Genomic DNA, 17,932 nt, shown 5'->3' on the forward strand with positions numbered 1-17,932 from the left:
TTTTATACAGTTCATATCTTTCATTTTGATTTAGGAAACATGTTTGCACTCTAAAAAGTGTATCAGTTTAACTGCTTTTGATGCATTCTTCTAAGATAGGCACAATTTTCTGAAATAAAAGCAGTGCACCATACAAGTTCATATTTATATCACTTCATATTAGTTAAAACCACATTCTACGACCTGGATATTTTAACTTTAAAACAATGTAAGAAAAAAAAAACCCTTTTCTTGCAATTAACTGTCTTGTTTCTCATAAACATCATGCTCTCACAAATATTTTTTAGCCCCCAGACACTGAAAATTTAAAATATTTTTTCTAGGTTTTTCAGTTCAAACCATTTTTCAGCTTTGACTAAACTACTCATTGATCTGAACCTGCTAAACTGAACTGTACAAAATATTCTAATTCTCCTGCAGGATGCACTCATTACACAGCACTACTTGTCACATTGGTAAAGTTTCATTTTGGGTTCTTAACATCCATTTCCTGCTCTTCAGCGATTTTACTGTTCATTAAAGCTTAGTGACAAATCGTGCTTTAAATCCATGAGAGTATTAATTTAATTTTAGGCTTCCTCACATGTCACCATCGTTCCAAATCCCTTTTTAAAGAGCCTTTTTAGAAAGAAAAGGAACATAAAATATCCAATTAAAGATTAGGGTATTTTGATAAAATGACAGAGGCATAACATTATCAAGCTTCTTCCTCTGTCATAACTTTTAAAAACTCTCTACCAAATTAAGCATTCTTAGATGTCTGTATCTTGAAAAAAAAAGATCAAATTACAGCAACAGTATTTCAAAATTTAAACTACTTGTAAAACTTACAAGCACTACTATCCTTTTATTTCACTTTCATTATTTAATTTAGTTATTTTGGATATATGACAGCATAAATGTTACTGTTCACAGTAAAATGAGCTGCTCTTTTTAGGAAGGTTATTCAGCATTGCAGTATGTGAAAGAATTTTCTGAATATGTGACTGCGTTGGTAGAACTAAAAAAATCACTAAGGAAACAAGTAGCAGTGAAAAATTAATAGGATATCAAGTTGATATAAAAGAATATACTTAAAATTACAGCCTCTTTATTCCCTCTTTCTCTTTTGTACTCCATATCCAGAAACATACGGAAAGTAAATGAATAAAAGGTGGTTACAATTACATAGATTTAGAAGCAGTATCCATACAGACGTTTAACTCCTTGTATTATTTTTGCCTGACATGCTTTTAAGATTTATGCCCCATAATGGCAAGTTTATCATGAAAAAAGACCTCTATCCATAGTACAAATTGTTTATCGCATGTATAAGAAGAGCTAATTACATCACGAAGCCACCACAACAATAACTTCAGCTTCACCTAGAAGTCCTAACATGTTATTCTTCACCATTTTTGCTTTCTTTTTTTGCTTATGATCATCCCCATACTGACCAAGTATCCATCTAGACAATCCACAGGAGCTACAAGTCCCCGTGCAGCCAGTCAGTCAGTCTGACTCGCGTGGTTTGTTAGGAAAATTCACTTCCACTGGCTCAGTCTACTTTGCTGAGCTTAAATGGAAGATTTTATAAGCTGCTAAGTCAACAGATATTACTAATGCTCTCTCAGGGGGTGTTTTTATATTGGTTGAGTCCACTAACTGGATTGCAAAGCTAGTTCCTCGCAGAAGTTGACCAAAGGAATGTAATCCTTCATATTCTTATATAAAACCATATCCTCCAACAGATAAGACCATGATAATTTCTATTCCCAAGCAGTAAAACCGTATTACCTTGTTAACTTTAGAATTGGACTCCTTCTCTTGTTTTTTTGCATCTTCTTTCCGTTCCTGCTTTTGCGCTGCCGCAGGTTTCTCCTCATCCTCCTCAGGTCGTTTTTTCTCAGATTTCTGATCCCGAGTCTCCACAACTTTTGGGGTAGGCTTGGATATTCTTGGAGATCGCCGTAACGTGCGGCCGATGCTGACCTCTTCGGGTGGCGTTTCCGCCTTTCTCTTCCTACTTGAGATCCTAATTGTTAATTTAATTCCTTCCTTCTGTCTTTCAGACGTTATTTCCTTATTATCTGTTGCACAGCTTTCCTCTTCAGAAACTAGTTTATATTTAAATTTGCTTTTAGGTACAGGAGATTCCTTTTTACTCTCCGAGGAGTCCTCCAGATTAGAAGCGTGGGCATCACCTAATCCATCTGGCTCTGCCTTGGCAGCTTCAGGCTCTTCCTCTTGTTTTTCAGGGCTGGCTTTTTCTTCTACCTTGCTCTCCTCAGGGGGAGTAGGTTTAGCGTCGGAGCCTTCTGTTTCTGAACCAGACTTCTCTAAGGTAACAGGCGAGGTGGATGAAGGAGGCGTCTCAGCAGCTTTCAGAGAATCAGGCTTCTCCTCGGGCTCGCTTCTGCTTTTCAAAGCCTCCTCATCAGGCAGCGCAGGCTTGGATATTTCTGCAGGAGCAGATGCGTTTGTGGACTTTTCTAGCTTCTCTAAGCACTCTTTGGGTGGCGGTAGCCGGTCCTTTTTGATTATCACGGCTAGCTTCTCTTCAGTATTTTTGGCACAGTCTTCAGAGTTTGAAGATTCCTCCGCTACCGGTTCAGCAGCTGCATTGTCGAGGGACTCTTTTTCCACAGGACTAGATTCCTCCTTGAAAGGCACTTTCTGATGAGAAAGCTCAGAGACCACAGCCCCTACCTCTTTCACCACAGTTACAGCGTTTTTCTCAACTTCACACGCTTTTATAATTCTGCTAACAGAGTTTAGGGAGTCCGAGATCTTTTCACCACTCTTATTACCATTTTTCTCTTTTAACGAGTTGCTGTCTTCCTTTGTAATAACAGAGTGCTCTGCCTTATTGTTTTGGATGACACTTGGGGTTATTTTTTCACTGCTCACCTCTCCGTTTACCAGTATTTTCCCATCAGGACACAAAGCAGTAATCGTAGGGACTCTCTTAAAAGTTTCTTCTTCTGGTTTCCCTTCTTCCTTCAAGACATCCTTCGTTGGAGTAACGCATTTACACAGGGAGCCCTTTATCGGACTGTCATAGTCATCCGTCAGCTTGATCTCTCGCTTTTTAAGTGGTATTTTTGCCTGCTGGTCATTTTTAAGTTTCTCACTTTCTTCCACAGACTTCTCCACAATTTCCTGGGGGGTTTTGACATTAACACAAAACTCTAACCTCTCCGGCTCATGAACTGCTATTTTGTCAGTACAACTTTTTACGTCTTTTAAGTCTTTTGGTTCTATTTTGTTTTCCTTCACTTCTACTTTAACGGGCTTGACATTTTCTTTAAAGGAGTCACTTTCCTCTTTGACAGTTTGCTTTTCTTCATTGTATTCTGAAGGTTTCTCTAATTTTACTATTACTGGCAATTTTATAATTTCTTTTTCTTCCACCTTCTCAATTTTCATCGTGTTTTCATCTTCTTTGACCACAGGAAGAGGAAGGCTTTCCAGTTCCTTGGGCTGTTCCTCCACCTCCTCTTTTTCTTCTTTGATTTTTAATTGATTTTCTGTTGGCAGAGAAAAACAACTATGAAACAAAACCAGGGGACCTACAGGATTACAAATAGCATCCATCAAAATGAAGGTATATCTAAAAAAAAAAAAAACAACAATCCAAGTCCCTCACAAATGAATCTTCTCTCCTGGAACGATTAGGAGGCTGGTTTGTCTAACGCTGTCATTAAACAAGGAGGCTGCCAATTTTTAGAATCACTGTTCAGTTTAATTATATACAAAGATAAACCTAAATTTGAGAAGCTATCAGCAGAATTCTACGCTTATCCTTTTTTATATGGACATCTCAACTCCTTCAGTAGTATCACAAGACCTTTAGAGAAAAGATATGTAAACTCTCAGCAGAGAGCATGTGAAGCATCAACTTAGAGGAGTCTCGTTTGAATTCCTGAATTTTGTCAAAAACCAGAACATGGGGTGAGCTTCCACGTTCTTCAAGTGCAATTCCACGTTCGATTCAGTTCCCTGCTTGTACAGATTTTTATTTCAAGAAAAATCTAACTATTGTATTTTAACATTTCAGAGAAAAATGGAAAATATTGAACACTGGCTGATGGCCAAATTCACCTGGCTTCTCCATTCCTAGGCAATGAATGCATCTCCTACGTCCTGTCAAAATGCACGTAACAGCTAATACTCTACATTCACTTCATTTTCATTTTTCAGACATGCACAGCAAGTATAGTAGCATATACCAGAAAATCCTGCAGAGCTTAAAGAATGAGAACGTGCCTGCTTTGCTCAGGCAATTTTGGATCATTAGGGCTTAAAGTACAGCTCCAGCACCCAGAAGAAACCATACGTTTGTTGTGTTGCTCTGTATTTCAGCCTATTACTTCTCACTACTAAAGCCACTTAATATCTTGGGGTTTTTATTTTGCCATGCTTTTGGAGTCACCTAGGGATAGAACTAATTAGAAAAAGCAAACATGATAGCACTGCATACACTGTAACATTATCTTCCACCACCTGGAAGATGTTATTGCAAACATGTCAGAACTCCAAACAAAAGGATGGTTTTTCTTTCTTCTACCTCACCCCTCTCCCTCTGCACTAGTGTAATTCTTCTCCAAGATGAGAGCTTCCCAAAGCAGTTAGAAATACACAAAGTACATGACAGTTGAATTAATTACACGTAAAGAAAACAAGCATTTTACAAAAGAAAAGAGTGGTGAGGAGGAATTCGTACATTTTATCATGTTTTCAAATGCAAAGCGTTGTATCCAAGTAAGTCTCAGCAGTTAGCAAAGGAGTGAGAGATGCATCTCAGCACACCACAAGCAGTAATAGTCTGAAGGCTCAAGACTGTTTTTTCTCCCCCTCCTAGAGGTGATCACCACTCTGAGCTCTTGTAACGTAAAAATAAAAGCTGCCTCTCTGAAGACATTTGTCTGCAACAGTGTGAGCAGCGCATTTTCTGTCTTCTTCTGTCCTCTCTTCACTTCTCTCTGGATAAACTTAGTCCAACCATGTCTTCCCATCACCTACTGCTTTCTCCCAAATTTCTGACATCAAGAATCTCCAGAACCCCCAAACCTCTCTATCCTGAAAAGCAATGGCTGTTTTAAGATCTATTTTTTTTTTTTTTTTTTTAACTCCCCAGGCTGCTTGTAAGGCATTTTGTATGCACAAAATGACTCAGCAGATGCACAAGTTGTCTTAATGATATTTGAGTCAAACAGGCTAGTAAAAAAAGAAAAAAATAAAGTTAAGCACCGGTTCAATTCACTTTATTTTTGAATAAACTAATTTAATGCTATTTGGAAAGCTGCCAAAACAAATGGGTATGAGTCCTTCAGATAAATTTTCAGAGTACCTGTGAAGGGCTTTAATATTTTCCTAGAATTTGAGTACAGACTAACAGGAAGAGTTACTAAAGCTCCTCAACTGAAATGATCAAAGCTCTGTGAACACGCTGACTGCACTTCCATCACAGCACATGTAAATAAATTCATTATTGATTGCATACATGGGTCTAGTGCTTAGGAGTGATTTTGCATGCATGTAAGTAGTGATCTAGGTGACACTGGAAGGCTGAGCTTGTGGTAGGACTTTGGGACTTATCCCAAAGTGGGATCATTTATTAAAATGTTTGTAAAATCATATTTGAAGTAGAGATCTCAATTAAATAATTTGACTCGACTGATTTTTAGTGAGACCAAGACAAGATCAGTACTTTGTAGAATTAATTCTGCAGTAACAGTAACTACACAGATTGTGCTGTCACTTATATGCAAAGGTAGATACTGGAAATGTTTTAGGGACACAATTCTCCTGGAGTTTGTCCCAGTTTACTGCAATTTCTACCCTAGCCTTTAAAATATTTCCAAAACAAAACGAAATATTTATCTAAATGTTGCATTTATTTCTTCTGTTCTACAGTGTTTGTAAAGAATGGGAATGAGATAGCAAGTGTTCACCTTTGGTACTCAGAACAAAGCCAAGTCTTTGCCAATTCTGTACATCTAATTAAATTAAACAGATTTGGAGAAACATACTAATGCTGGAATCCTTAAATCTTGTCTCTGATTGAGCAAATCTTTTCCTGCAGTTTAATGAAACGTTAACACCGAGTAGTAACTGGTGTACAATTACTTGGGATAACAAGCTTTTAGTTTTTCATAACCTTTAAAAGATCAGATTTTTGTAACAAAATATTTTAGGCTAACTGATAATTAGTAAGAACCAATGCACAAACCACTAAGTCAAGCAAGATACTAAATATGTGCAATGACATGATAATAAGGAAGGAAAAAAGGTTATTTGCTGGTAAAAACGATGTGGTGGAGGCAGCTAATGACCACTTCATGTAGAAATATTTTAGCATTTCAAATTGATTCAACTTAAACTCAGGTCTTCTTGAAAAATCGCGTAGGCTGGGAAATAATTGAGGAAAAAGCCTATTTTTTTGATTCAAACTTAAAAGTAAAAATAAACAACATACACAATACTGTAGTGACTTCAATCATGGCATTGCACAAACAGATTTTTTTTTCTTTTTGAAATTTTAATGTGTTTAGAACAGGAAAAGCTGGGCAACATTTTGATGCTCCACAAAAGCATACAATGACAAGTATTTACAACACTATACAAAATGTACAGCATAAGTAAAATTACTTGGAAAACAATTTATACACATCTCTCTTTTTATAAATAACTCTTGAGCTTAAATACGCACTAAAAAGTTCATTAATATTTACCAAATATTCAATATTTACTTGATTTACTATGAACAGAAACATGTATATTTTTTAAAAAGGTCCTAATCTAAAACAGCAACTTTTCAGCAAGTTGAAAATCCTGACACTGCCACAGCACAGCATTTAAAATTTGAGAAAAGGCAGAAAACCTTGTGTAGCTGCTTCTTCGCCCTTTTTGGTGTCTTCATCTTCTATGCTTGGGCTTTCACGTGACGAATTCTCCTGCTGAGAGTTGTTGTTTTTCAACAGGGCAGGATCAATTTGCGCTTTCAAGAGCTCAAGGGTCTCTGCAAGCTCATTTCGGTTTCTAGATGACGAAAGAAAAAAACATATTGCCTGATAAGCCACTTACTCGCTCACCCCAAAGGGATTCATTAAAAATAAACAAACACCATCTGCTTAAACGAACGCTGCCCTGAAAACCTCCCATCCAAGCACTGTGAAATGCCTGTCCTACCAGCGACTGCGAATTTTGCATTCGGAAACTTTCCAATTTATCCATACCAAAATAAAACTACTTTTTTTTTTTTTGGAAGGACTTTATCTATCCCAACTCAAATCCTGTTGGCCTGGATCCAAGCCGCTATTATTTGTTATTCTTTCATTCATCCTTCTCTTACGATCCTCACTGGTTTTTCTTTGCAATTTCTTCTTTCTCTCAGCAGAGAAGAAGCTGTAAGCTTTCTGCCTGTGCAGCAGAAAGGCAACCACATCATTCGAGTGAAATTTTCAAAGCAGTTAAATAATTTAGATAGTTTCTACAACAGCCCATCCTAAATATATTTGGGAAACAATATGAAGATGTCCACAAAATTCCAGCTACTGTGATTGGGAGACAATATTTGTGTATCTGTGTGTGAATCTCAGAGTACTTTAACTCCTTACTTAAACTGGCCATCTAATTAGAAAAAACAAAGCCTTAATAGATAATGAATTTGAGTGATGATTAAACACATTGTTTTCATAACAGACTACAATAATAAGACTCATTTTCTTTTTCAAAATCAACATTCAACAAGTAGTTAATTAAAGTAATAAAAGGAAGACTGGAAGTGCAACAAGCCTGACATGCAGAACACCACAGGTTTAAAAGCATTTCGGGTTTCATCATTGCATTTCTGTGTTTTTCTGCTCTAAGTGTGTCAGAGCTTTCCCAGCAGAAGCCTGATTTCCTCTGCTTTTCGCATTGACCTCTGGAGTCTATAATGTGGGAAGAAGATAAACACTGCTCAGCTCTTGGCTGGCTTGTTTAGATACTTCACTGTGTTCGCCCACAACAGCTGTCTAAATTTCATTGGTGGTGAGGCTTATCACTTTATGGCCCACTGACAGTGATTTAAACCATTCTGTGTGGCTGCCCTGGCTACTAAGGTTACTGAAGTTATAGGTACGTGAACAAGCTATGGATATAGAAGTTAACATTTACAAACAGAAAAATAAAAAGTTAAATTATGTATATTATCTTTAAGATCTATTTCTACTTCTCTATCTATGTTCTAGAGTTGATTCTGTTGAGCCCCGTTTTAAATCCACTTGGAACTAATCAGCTGAAAAAAGGTAAGATTGCACAGAGATAAATTAAAAATGGGTAACTGGTAGATATGAAAAAACACACACAAATAAAATTATTTTTTCATTAGGAAAGATCCCATATGTGCTTTGCATTGAGTAGGAAAGTGAAAGAAAAAAGTATGTAACACGCATCACAAAGGAAGATGACTAAAATGTTATCAGACCAATTTGCAGCAGCTGAGAGCCAGGGGCACTGAGTCATTTCCATGTCAGCCTGCATCTTCATCACATACCTCATCTTCAGTGATCTCTGAGCTGAATTCTACTCCAGGAAGGGTTTAGTACCTATCTGGATTGCCAGCAATGCTTTTAGATTCATGAAGTTAAAATTGCAGCGTGATTCTCATTAGAACGAAACTGTAATTGTCTTAACAGGGCAGAATTTAAAGAAGCAACAGTGCCCCCTCCATCTCCTAAGGCCCTCAGCATGCCAGGAAGCAACATGGAGCTACTGTCCTCTAGGCAGCCTTCTCTTGGCTCCTCTTCCATACATCCTCTATGGCTTGATTGAGAATAAAATTCATTAGCTATTACCCGCAGATCAGTGAGCCATTTCTGTACATATTTTTGCACTAAATCATACATTTTTTAGTAAATCATACATGATTTAGTACATGAAGGCAGAAAATGTGGCTGTTATGAGCCTATTCCGTGAGACATGGAGAGTTATTGAAATACATTTCAGAACCCAGTCAACAACAACAAAATATGGGAAAAAAAAAAGGGGGGAGAAAAAAAGGAATACCTAACAATGCACTTCCATGTGGATCCATCCTGGTCATCCTGTTCTTCTATGTACATCCTGACATTATGCTCTTGATCTAGCTGATACCAATACATCAGTCCATCCTTGTCTCGACCAATGGGCTGAAGACGCATGGCATCAGCATCCTCCTCGTTAATTATATTTTTAAACTTTAGATTGTCATCAAACTGACATTCACAGAGATACTGGAAACATGAGAAAGTAGAAAGACTGTTAAAACATCAAAACATGAAGAGAAATAACGTATGAAAGTCTGAGCGTGAGAGGTACGCAAGCAAAGCATTACTGTTTGGGCCACTACAACGAGCAGCGTGCCTGGGACAAGATCAGCTCCACATTTAACATATCCAGGGAAGGTTCCATCAAGCTAAAGTTGCAAGGTGCTTCAGTGAGTTGAGAAAGCCCAATCTCCAGGATATTCAAGCAAGTGAGGGAAAAAAAAACAACATTCAGAAACTTAGTAGAATGTGTACCTTCAGAATGCCCAGCTTGCATTCCACGCTCATTTCTAGGTATCCTTTTTTTTCCATCTCCCAAGCCCAAGTGCTGTTGAATTCTTGGCAAATCTGTCACAAACAAAATATTAAGATTGGGAGGGTTAGAGGATAAAAGTAAACTTTAAACTTTAATACCAATAATACCTTACTGCAGTAAAAATTACACATGATCTCTTCAGGACTGCGTCAAAATGTCAAAAAACGTGGCACAAAAATCAAACTAGAACTGGGACAGCTCAGCAGGCACTGGCAAATCTCCATGGAGGAATGTATCATTATGGCCCTGACCACTACCAATTCCTCTAAACCTCTTAAATTAGGCAGCACAACCCTGAACTGGGAAGTTATTCTCATCTTTGCTGTGCAAAATCTTCCGTTTTTCTCTGAATTGTCTATTTAGAATATAAATTGTCTTGAGTGGACATGGTTTCTTTCTACGTCTTTACAGTACTTACCACGTAAGCTGCCAGGCACTCTTGGGACCTACCTGTCCTACAACAGCACGGCAAATAATAAATGAAGCTGATATTCACTCCACGTTGTGGAATTATTGGGTGTATCTTGAGCCTCAAGCCATTTAATTAATATTTTAAAGTCTTTTAAGTGAAGCCAACCTCAAGTTACTAAAAAGCAAAATAAATTCAGCGCCACCAACGTGGACAAAGCCCAGAACGTGGAAAAAGCAGCAGGAGAGGACAAGACAACTGGATCAGGGGGGTGCTCCAATAATAACAGTGCAGAAAGAATTCCCTCTCCTCCCTGAAGAAGTCAGAGGTGCTTAAGACAACTCTCATGGAAAGAGAGGGGTCACGAGCAAAAATCCAGCAGCTGCTATCAGTGGAAGATAGAGCACGGGGATCTCCAGCTGGAGATCACATCTGAAAGCAACCTTCTCTGGAAACAGCAGCAAAAATCACCCGAAATTTCACCCACCACAAGCGCTGTGAAGCTCAGCGTGGGATGCAACCGAGCAAGGTGGAGGTCTGCCTCCTGTCCCCACTGCTGACACCGATTGATAAGTGACCGAAGTGTAAGCTACTGCTCAGGAAAGGGAAATTTGGGGCATCAGCTTGCAATTAGCTTGGCTCAGCCACACCATAAAGCATCCTCTGAGTCTGTGACCTCCAGAGAACGGTGACGACGGCGCTCTGATGATGGTAATTCTGCTGAGGAGCAGTTTTCCCTGCTCTGAGGCTGAGGGACATCATGCTGCTACCTCTGTGGCACGGAGCTGACAGTCACAAAATGAGCTCCCTCTGCCTTCTCTCTCATTTTCTAAGCTGTAACGTGAAGAATGCCAGGAAACTGTGCTAAGGGCACGTGCCAGTCACTGTTCACTGCTTGCTCATTAAGTATGAAAGCAATAATGAGAAGTTTGGCGTGCTTCGGAAGCGAATGACTGTGAAAGCAACAACTCAAGAGATGTAAGGGCCGGTGAGGCATCTGCTCCAGCTGAACTGAGTGCGTTTTGACAATTAAAAATCATGCTTTCTCCTGAAAATGCAAAATACGTTTGACAATAGTCAAGTTGAGCGTTTGGTCAGGAGGCAGCGCAGTCTGAATTCAGTCACCGACACGTTTCTCAAAAGCTGGACAGTTCCTCTTAGTTGCTAAGATGTGTAGGACAAGCCATTTCTTTTCCTGAGTTGTGCATAACCATGTACTGTCGTTGTGCAGGAGAAATTTGGATTCCTGCAGCCCTACAGCCATTTTCTCCCCAAAAAGAGTAGTGTGCATGCTGGGGAGCCAGCTCGGGGAGTTTGTACCATCCAAACTTTGCTTTAGCAAAAGGAAAAACAGGTCTAAAAAGGAAAAACAGGTCAACACTGCCTTTTAGAGCAAGTCAAAGAAGTCAAGCAACGCTGCAGACTTTTATATGAAGAATGATCTCAGTGCTTCTACACTTCTTCCATTTTTCCTGTTTTTTGTGGCATTTCCCGGTGTTGTTGGTTGTTTTTCTAAAAAAATTACACCTTTTGGAAACGGGGACAATATTAGCATACCTTTCTAATTAGTTATATTCGTATTCCTTTGTGCTCGAGACTTCTTTGAACCGCTGGCTAGAATAAATATCAAGTTAGCTGCGGAGACTGCCAAATGAAATAAAAGTCATTACTGATTATTGGCCTTAATGGGGGGACTGGGAAGGTTTCCTTATCGCTCTCCCATCCTTGCTGAGGGAATATTTTCCATAATATTCCCTCATAAACTTGTTTTTCTCCCTTTCTGCTTGCCACACAACTGCTTCGGTGGGATTTACACGCTCTCCAGTCAGAGGGAGGTTTTTTTTCTCAGCTCGCTGCCATGGCCTGTGGGTATATTGATGGATTTCATACAATTCGGTAACCATGGACCTCACGACAGTTGCATGAATTATGTTGTTATTGCAAACATCAGCATGAACACTTTACAGCTGGTGAAGAGGTGAGGTTTAACCTCAGGCCCTTTGGCAGGCTGGTTCCTGACACGCTCCCAGCCCCGTATACATCTCCCAGTCCTATTTACATCATCATCCTAGGGCTACACAAGCCAGGGGGCAAATTTCTGCCTCTCTAAAGCTGGCAGAGAGCACTTAGGGGGGCAAACCGTAACTGGAGGTGCTAAGTGCCATTATTTGTTTGGCTGCTGTTACCATAACGCTGTAGTTGTGAGTACGACGCAGTCCTGGCTGTGCAGGCAACACCAAGCCTACATTTTTGTGAATTAAAAGGCTCGTGGAGCAAGGTCTCTAGAGAAGAAATGCCAATCTGTTTGAGTATTTGTGTATTTTTATTTTATAGAGTGTAAATGCTTTAAATTAAGAACTATTTGCACATAAGGTGCCAACAGAGGCACTGCCCCCTCTCTGCTCAGATTAGCCTGCTCGCAGGCTGCCGAATCTCTTTCACACCCAGCAGATAATGTTTATTTTCAGAGCTTTTTGGACAAGCCCAGGCAGACTGAAAGTTAAGCTGGGATCTTACGCAACTAAAGGCTGGGCGCACACGTCGATGTTGGCCACAAGGCAGCCCAAGGCTCGCTGTAATTCATAGCAGGGCTTGCTGACACAACAGCTCATCGTAATCGTATCGCAACACAGAACACGAGATGCATATTGTACCTTGATCAAATATTTCTCCCATCTGTCTGCCGTGACAGACTTCCCGATCTTTCTCATCAGTTTCAAGTGAAGCTCCACCAATTCTTTTGGAACTGCAGGATTGAGAGAGAAAGAAAAAAGACGTTATAAAGGCTGGTGCAAATAAATCTTCAATGTTAAACAGTGAAAAACTGCGATAAATGGAGAAATTTTAATAAAACACAGTAACTTGAAGCCTGAGTAAGAGCAGCCCGGCCACTAAAAAAAAAAAAAACAGAGCAAGATTGAATTAATTGCATGGGTCTTTGGCTTAATTTACATTTATGATGACCACTGCCCTTCCTGTGGCCTCCCTTGAACTCGAGGAAGCACACCTCGACGATAAATACTTAAAAACTCGGCAGCATTAAAATAGAAACCGCAGAGGAAGTACGCCAGTCACACCCCTGCAGAAAAAAAACACTTCATTACTGTGAGCAGCACACCTGCAGCTGCCTCCACCACTCCAAAAGGTGCCTCCTGCACCGTGCCTGGATTATCACCAAAGCCAAATTATTTTGGGCTGGCTACACAGCGTGGGAGATGTTCTAGAAACGGGGTCCTTGTGGATGCAAAGAGTCTCGTGGCATCGATGGTTTCCAACTTGGCACGCTCAGAGCTCACGGCACACACCTCGGGTGCGACCTCAGCATCTCCTCTCGGCTAGGATTTATAAATCAGGCTGGCACCACCAAGTGGCAAATTTGCAGAACGTCAGGTTTAGAAGCAAGAGTACTGTCGCTTTTTAAAACTAATTAAACGGCAATTATTAATGCAACTACACACAACTAATGAGATGAGCTGTCTCATTTACATTTTATTGAAAAATATTAAAGAACTTTTTTAGTATTTTTGCTTGCAGGCTGTTTGCAAACAACTTTATTTTTTGAAAGCATTTTCATTCCTCTACACACACACAAAGTTAAAAGGAAAAACTCTTACAATCATATTTATTATTATGGTTTTTCTGCTGGTCTGGTAACATTACTTGACACGTGATAAACAGCTGGGATACAAAATGCATTTGTTCTGGATGAGGCATTACTAGGTAGGATTTCTTTTACTGGTCTATAAAGTGTTTGAGCCTCTTTGTGAATGTTTTCAATATTTAACTTGATTTCACTCTACTGATGCTCATCCTTCAATCCGCTGCCTCTATTTCCAGGTGCAGACGAGTTGGTAAAATGCTGGGCTGATGAAGACGCCTGCATCATTTCAGAAGATGACCACAGCTCCTGGTTTGCAGCCAGCGAGTTAATGCACAGCCACAGGCCCTCCTCAAACCCAGAAAGCACCAGCTTGGTAGCCAAAAAGAGACCTTTAAATGCAGGTAATTCTCGAGTGACTCTGAACCAGCCCTCACTTTTTCTCTTTTATCCACGTTGTTTCCATTAATGTTGCAAGCTGAGGAAACCTCACACGTCCCCTCCTCGAAAATAGATGCGTTTCACAACTCCAACCCACCAACAAGGCACGGGAGCAAAGGTCTCAGCCCTGCGAGGTGCCGAGCGCTTGGCACTGCCAAAATTCAGCCCAGAGCACTTTCCACGCACGAGCAGTTCTGTCAAAGTCAGCTCCCACAATTTAACCTCAGCTTGCGTTCGTGTAACGTGGAGCTGAGCCAGAGCATTCAAAACCTCGCTGGATCAAAGCTTTTGTTCTGCATTTTCCTTTTTTAAATATATATTTTTTTTTTTTTTTTTTACAGGTACATACTGATTGGAAGCCCGGTCTGAAGACGCCCGGATGATTCGTTCCAAAAGCACCAAACTCCCAGGCACCAAAATATTCTTTGCTGGAGCGCTGCTCTTTGAAGGGACGGAGAATGTTAAAAATCCAAACACTGGGAAGCGATTTTGCACACCCACCCTCGGTCAGCACTTACAGGGAGGTGTTGGCAGCCACTGAAACCCCGCTTGTTTTCTGAGGCTTGAGCATTTCAGGGATCTTGGTGACGCGTTGACACGGTTATTTTCACACGGAAACTTCACAAACGTTACGTTCCTGATCCTTTTCCACTTATTTATTACCTTTCCAAAGCGTTCTTCACACGGCCAGGGATCTCGGCTAGCTTTTTGCCAGCTCCCTGGTGAACCCTACGAGGAATTGCGTTACGCAGGAGCCCAGGAACAAGGTGGGAGCTCAGGAAAAGAAAATCGAGGTCCATTTTGCAGGCAGAAACTGTAAATACCATAGGGATCCCACGCTGCATCACAGCCCTGGCTTGCAGGCAGACAGCAGCTCAGCGAGGAGGTGGAAGGAAGGCTGAAGAGCGGTGGAAAATCCGTCCCTTGCTGGAGCACCTCGCTGGCAAGGGGAAGAAGGGCACCAGAAAACGAGATGAATATTTCAGTCAGCTCAGAAACGCTGTGAACCCGCTGATCTTTAAAATTATGAACGTTCCCAGGCTTTGATGAAGCTTTGGTTTCTCTGGCAAGCTATGGTAGCTCCCCAGAAGCACCAGGCCCACTTTCACAGAATAAACTTCGATGGCGGAGAAGACTTTGGGCCAATAAAAAAGGGAAACGGTGCTATTTTAAAACCAAACCAGCTTATTTTTAGGCAACTAGTAAAAACCAAGCCGTGGCCATCTGCTAGATAGTCAGAGACGCAGACTTTTGATGGCAAGGAGCCATGAGTCAGGACGAATGAGTCACTGCACACAGAGTTATGGGGCTTCGGGTGTACTTTAGGGGATTTTGTGAAGTCCTGAGTTTTCCTGGAGGGCAAGCCCTTGTCTGGGCATCGGGCAGTGATATCCTTTGGATGCTTTTCTGTCTACTCCAGCATTTCGAGGGATGTCCCGTACATCAGTCCCACGTTCCTAGCAAATTCGGAAAAGGCAAAAAATGGAGTAGAAGTAGTAGGACCACGTGGAAATCCCGTCCCGTGGTTAGCAAAGCCTTCATTTCCAGCACCTGCAGAGCCAGGGATCAAAGCCCTGGTTGTGGCTCCCCGTTAACATCTTCCCAAATAACTGTAAACTCGGTTGACCTCAGCTTCTTTCCCCTGCCAAAACGAACACGCTCCCAGCTCAACACGCTCCCAAACAACAGCAGAAGGAGGAAAATGGAGAAAAAAAAAAAAAAAAAGCTCTGGGTGTGGAGGGATGCTGGGACTCATTATCAGGAAAATGATTACAAATAAAGTGTCAGAGATGTAGGGCACGGAGAGGAAGATGAGGAGGAAGGGAGCAGCACGCTGAGGCCCTTGCACTGCAGGGAGGCACATTTTGGGATGCAAAGAGTGCCGGCAGCTTGCACGCTCTGCGAACACAAACAGGTCCTCCCAGTTATACCAGTAAAACCTTTTTTTTCCGTGCTAACTTGCTTTGGCAAGCGGAATGAAAAAAAATAATACAGGGCAAGTGTTTCCATTCACTGCTGGCTCTTTCTGTCTTTCTCCCTTGACCACAGTGACCTCTGCTTGGTGGATTCAGCACCAAAGCAAGCCACGCTAAGCAGGTGGGTGGTGGAGGTGAAGGGGATCTCTAGGGACATCCCGCCTCCCCTTCTCATCCACTCACTGTGTGTGACCCTACAAACCTGGCTACCGGAACCCTGGGTGTTTCTCACCTCAGCCCCGCGAAGAAAAATGGGAGATCCCTGCAGTTGGGAAGTGTTCGTACTGAGTTCATGGACCAGAGAGGGAAATGATGGTGTTGGTACGAACGTGGCATGCTAAAGAACTGGAAGGACACAGCCTCTGCTGTGAACCAGGCAAGAAGCTACAGCAGCCCCCTGAAAAATAACCACATCAAGGAGATTCAAGCAGAATATCAGGCTCCATTCACGTTCAAGCTTGGCAGAAAAATACGTATTTGACGCCTATATTGTTTCCTAACATGAAAAGCAGGAGTTTCTGTTCCAAAGGACAACCTAAATATCTTCCAGCTGATTCACTTGATGAGTGTAACCAGCCTACCTCCAAGCTGCCTGCCCGTAAAAACGACACGGAGGAGAGGGGGGGAATCACAGCCGCTCTGCCTCCTGAGCAGAGGCAAAAGAGCAATCAACGACGCTGTAATTAAACCCAAAACGCCACCAGAACGAGCGAGTCACCGAGCAGCTTTTTTATATCCTGTTCCTAGAAAGATTTTGGCAGGCACGAAAACCAAACAAACCGCGCTCCTGTTGAAACGACGCTGTCAGCCCAGCGAAGGGCCCGGAGATCTGGATGCTCGGCAGCTCCATCGGTTCGATCTAAATATCAAGCAGCTTCACCTCTTACCTGTAGGCTCTCTTCCCTTCCATGTGTTTTTTTTTCCTTCCTACCTTACTGCCTGCAAATCCATCCTGTGATTTTATGCCTGTGCTCCTAAAGCCCGCACTGCCACCCGTCACTTCCTCTCCATCCACCAAAAATCTTCGTTTGCTTCATCGTTAGCATAACTCTGGAAGCTGGAGAAGAGGACTGGGTGTTCACCAAGCAGCTGGAACCATCAGAGACCAGACCAAGCCAAACAAAAACCCCTGCAAGAAACTTCAGCTTTTTCAGCAAGCTAGAGGCTGGTTTAGTTTTTCACCTGAACAAGTCCCCTCTGTTTCTTTCTCTGGCTACCAAGTTCCTGGCAATATTTTTTTTTTAATTTAATACATTAAGCAACAGCAGGAAAGAAAGAAATAAGAAAATCAAGACAGGCACGTTAAAATGTAAGATTTAGAAAGAAAAGCATATTGCACTAGGCTAGGAAAATGAAATGGAGGTAGAAAAAAAAGGAGAAATGACTTTGAAAACAATGCAGGAAAAAAATAGCACACGGTCTATTTTAGAAACTGGAAATAGCCCAGGGAAAAGAAAAAAAAAAAAAAAGACAGCAAATAAAAGCCCCGTTTACTGCCTCAAAAATGTACTGAATAAGAAGTGGGCCCAAATCCACGAGCTCCAGATACATGAAGAGAGAATGGGAAAAATCGGAGCAGAGCAGCAACGTGCAAACAAGCAGCAGGCACTCAAACACAGGGAGGGAAAGCCACGTGAAATTGTCACAGATTGCTGTTGCTCCGTGGTAAATCACTTCCAGTGACCACATCACGCACTCCAACTCTTCCAAATCAAGCCCACTTGACTTGCTGATTAATTATCAGCAAGTCAGAGGCAAGCACTTGACTCTCTGAAGCTGCTGTAAGCGTGACGAACCAGCAGCTTGCACTCCGGATGGGAAAAATCAGCAACTCAGATCCTCGAGGATGGCTCTGGGAGTCTCTTCCCTGCAGAGTCTCCGAGGTGTGAGTGGTTTCTACCCAAGACTTTTAGACTGTGA

At 41.3% G+C, this 17,932-nt stretch overlaps 1 protein-coding gene across 7 annotated transcripts in view; it reads right to left on the reverse strand.

The window, feature by feature from the left end:
- Window positions 1-17,932, reverse strand: part of RSF1 (remodeling and spacing factor 1) — a 55,765-nt gene that overhangs the window by 24,822 nt on the left and 13,011 nt on the right. The window contains exons 2-7 of one of the 7 annotated variants that reach the window (XM_084535169.1): window positions 13,612-15,493; window positions 12,652-12,743; window positions 9,528-9,620; window positions 9,034-9,239; window positions 6,866-7,023; window positions 1,777-3,509 (exon numbers count right to left, since the gene is read on the reverse strand). In XM_084535169.1, coding sequence (XP_084391295.1) covers window positions 1,777-3,509; window positions 6,866-7,023; window positions 9,034-9,239; window positions 9,528-9,620; window positions 12,652-12,743; window positions 13,612-13,711 — 2,382 coding nt within the window. In that variant the 5' untranslated portion in view covers window positions 13,712-15,493. The other 6 variants (XM_084535170.1, XM_084535171.1, XM_084535172.1 and 3 more) reach the window with 6 other exon arrangements.

Source organism: Aythya ferina (genome assembly GCF_964211825.1).
Source record: "Aythya ferina genome assembly, chromosome: 1".
NCBI classification, from domain to species: domain Eukaryota; kingdom Metazoa; phylum Chordata; class Aves; order Anseriformes; family Anatidae; genus Aythya; species Aythya ferina.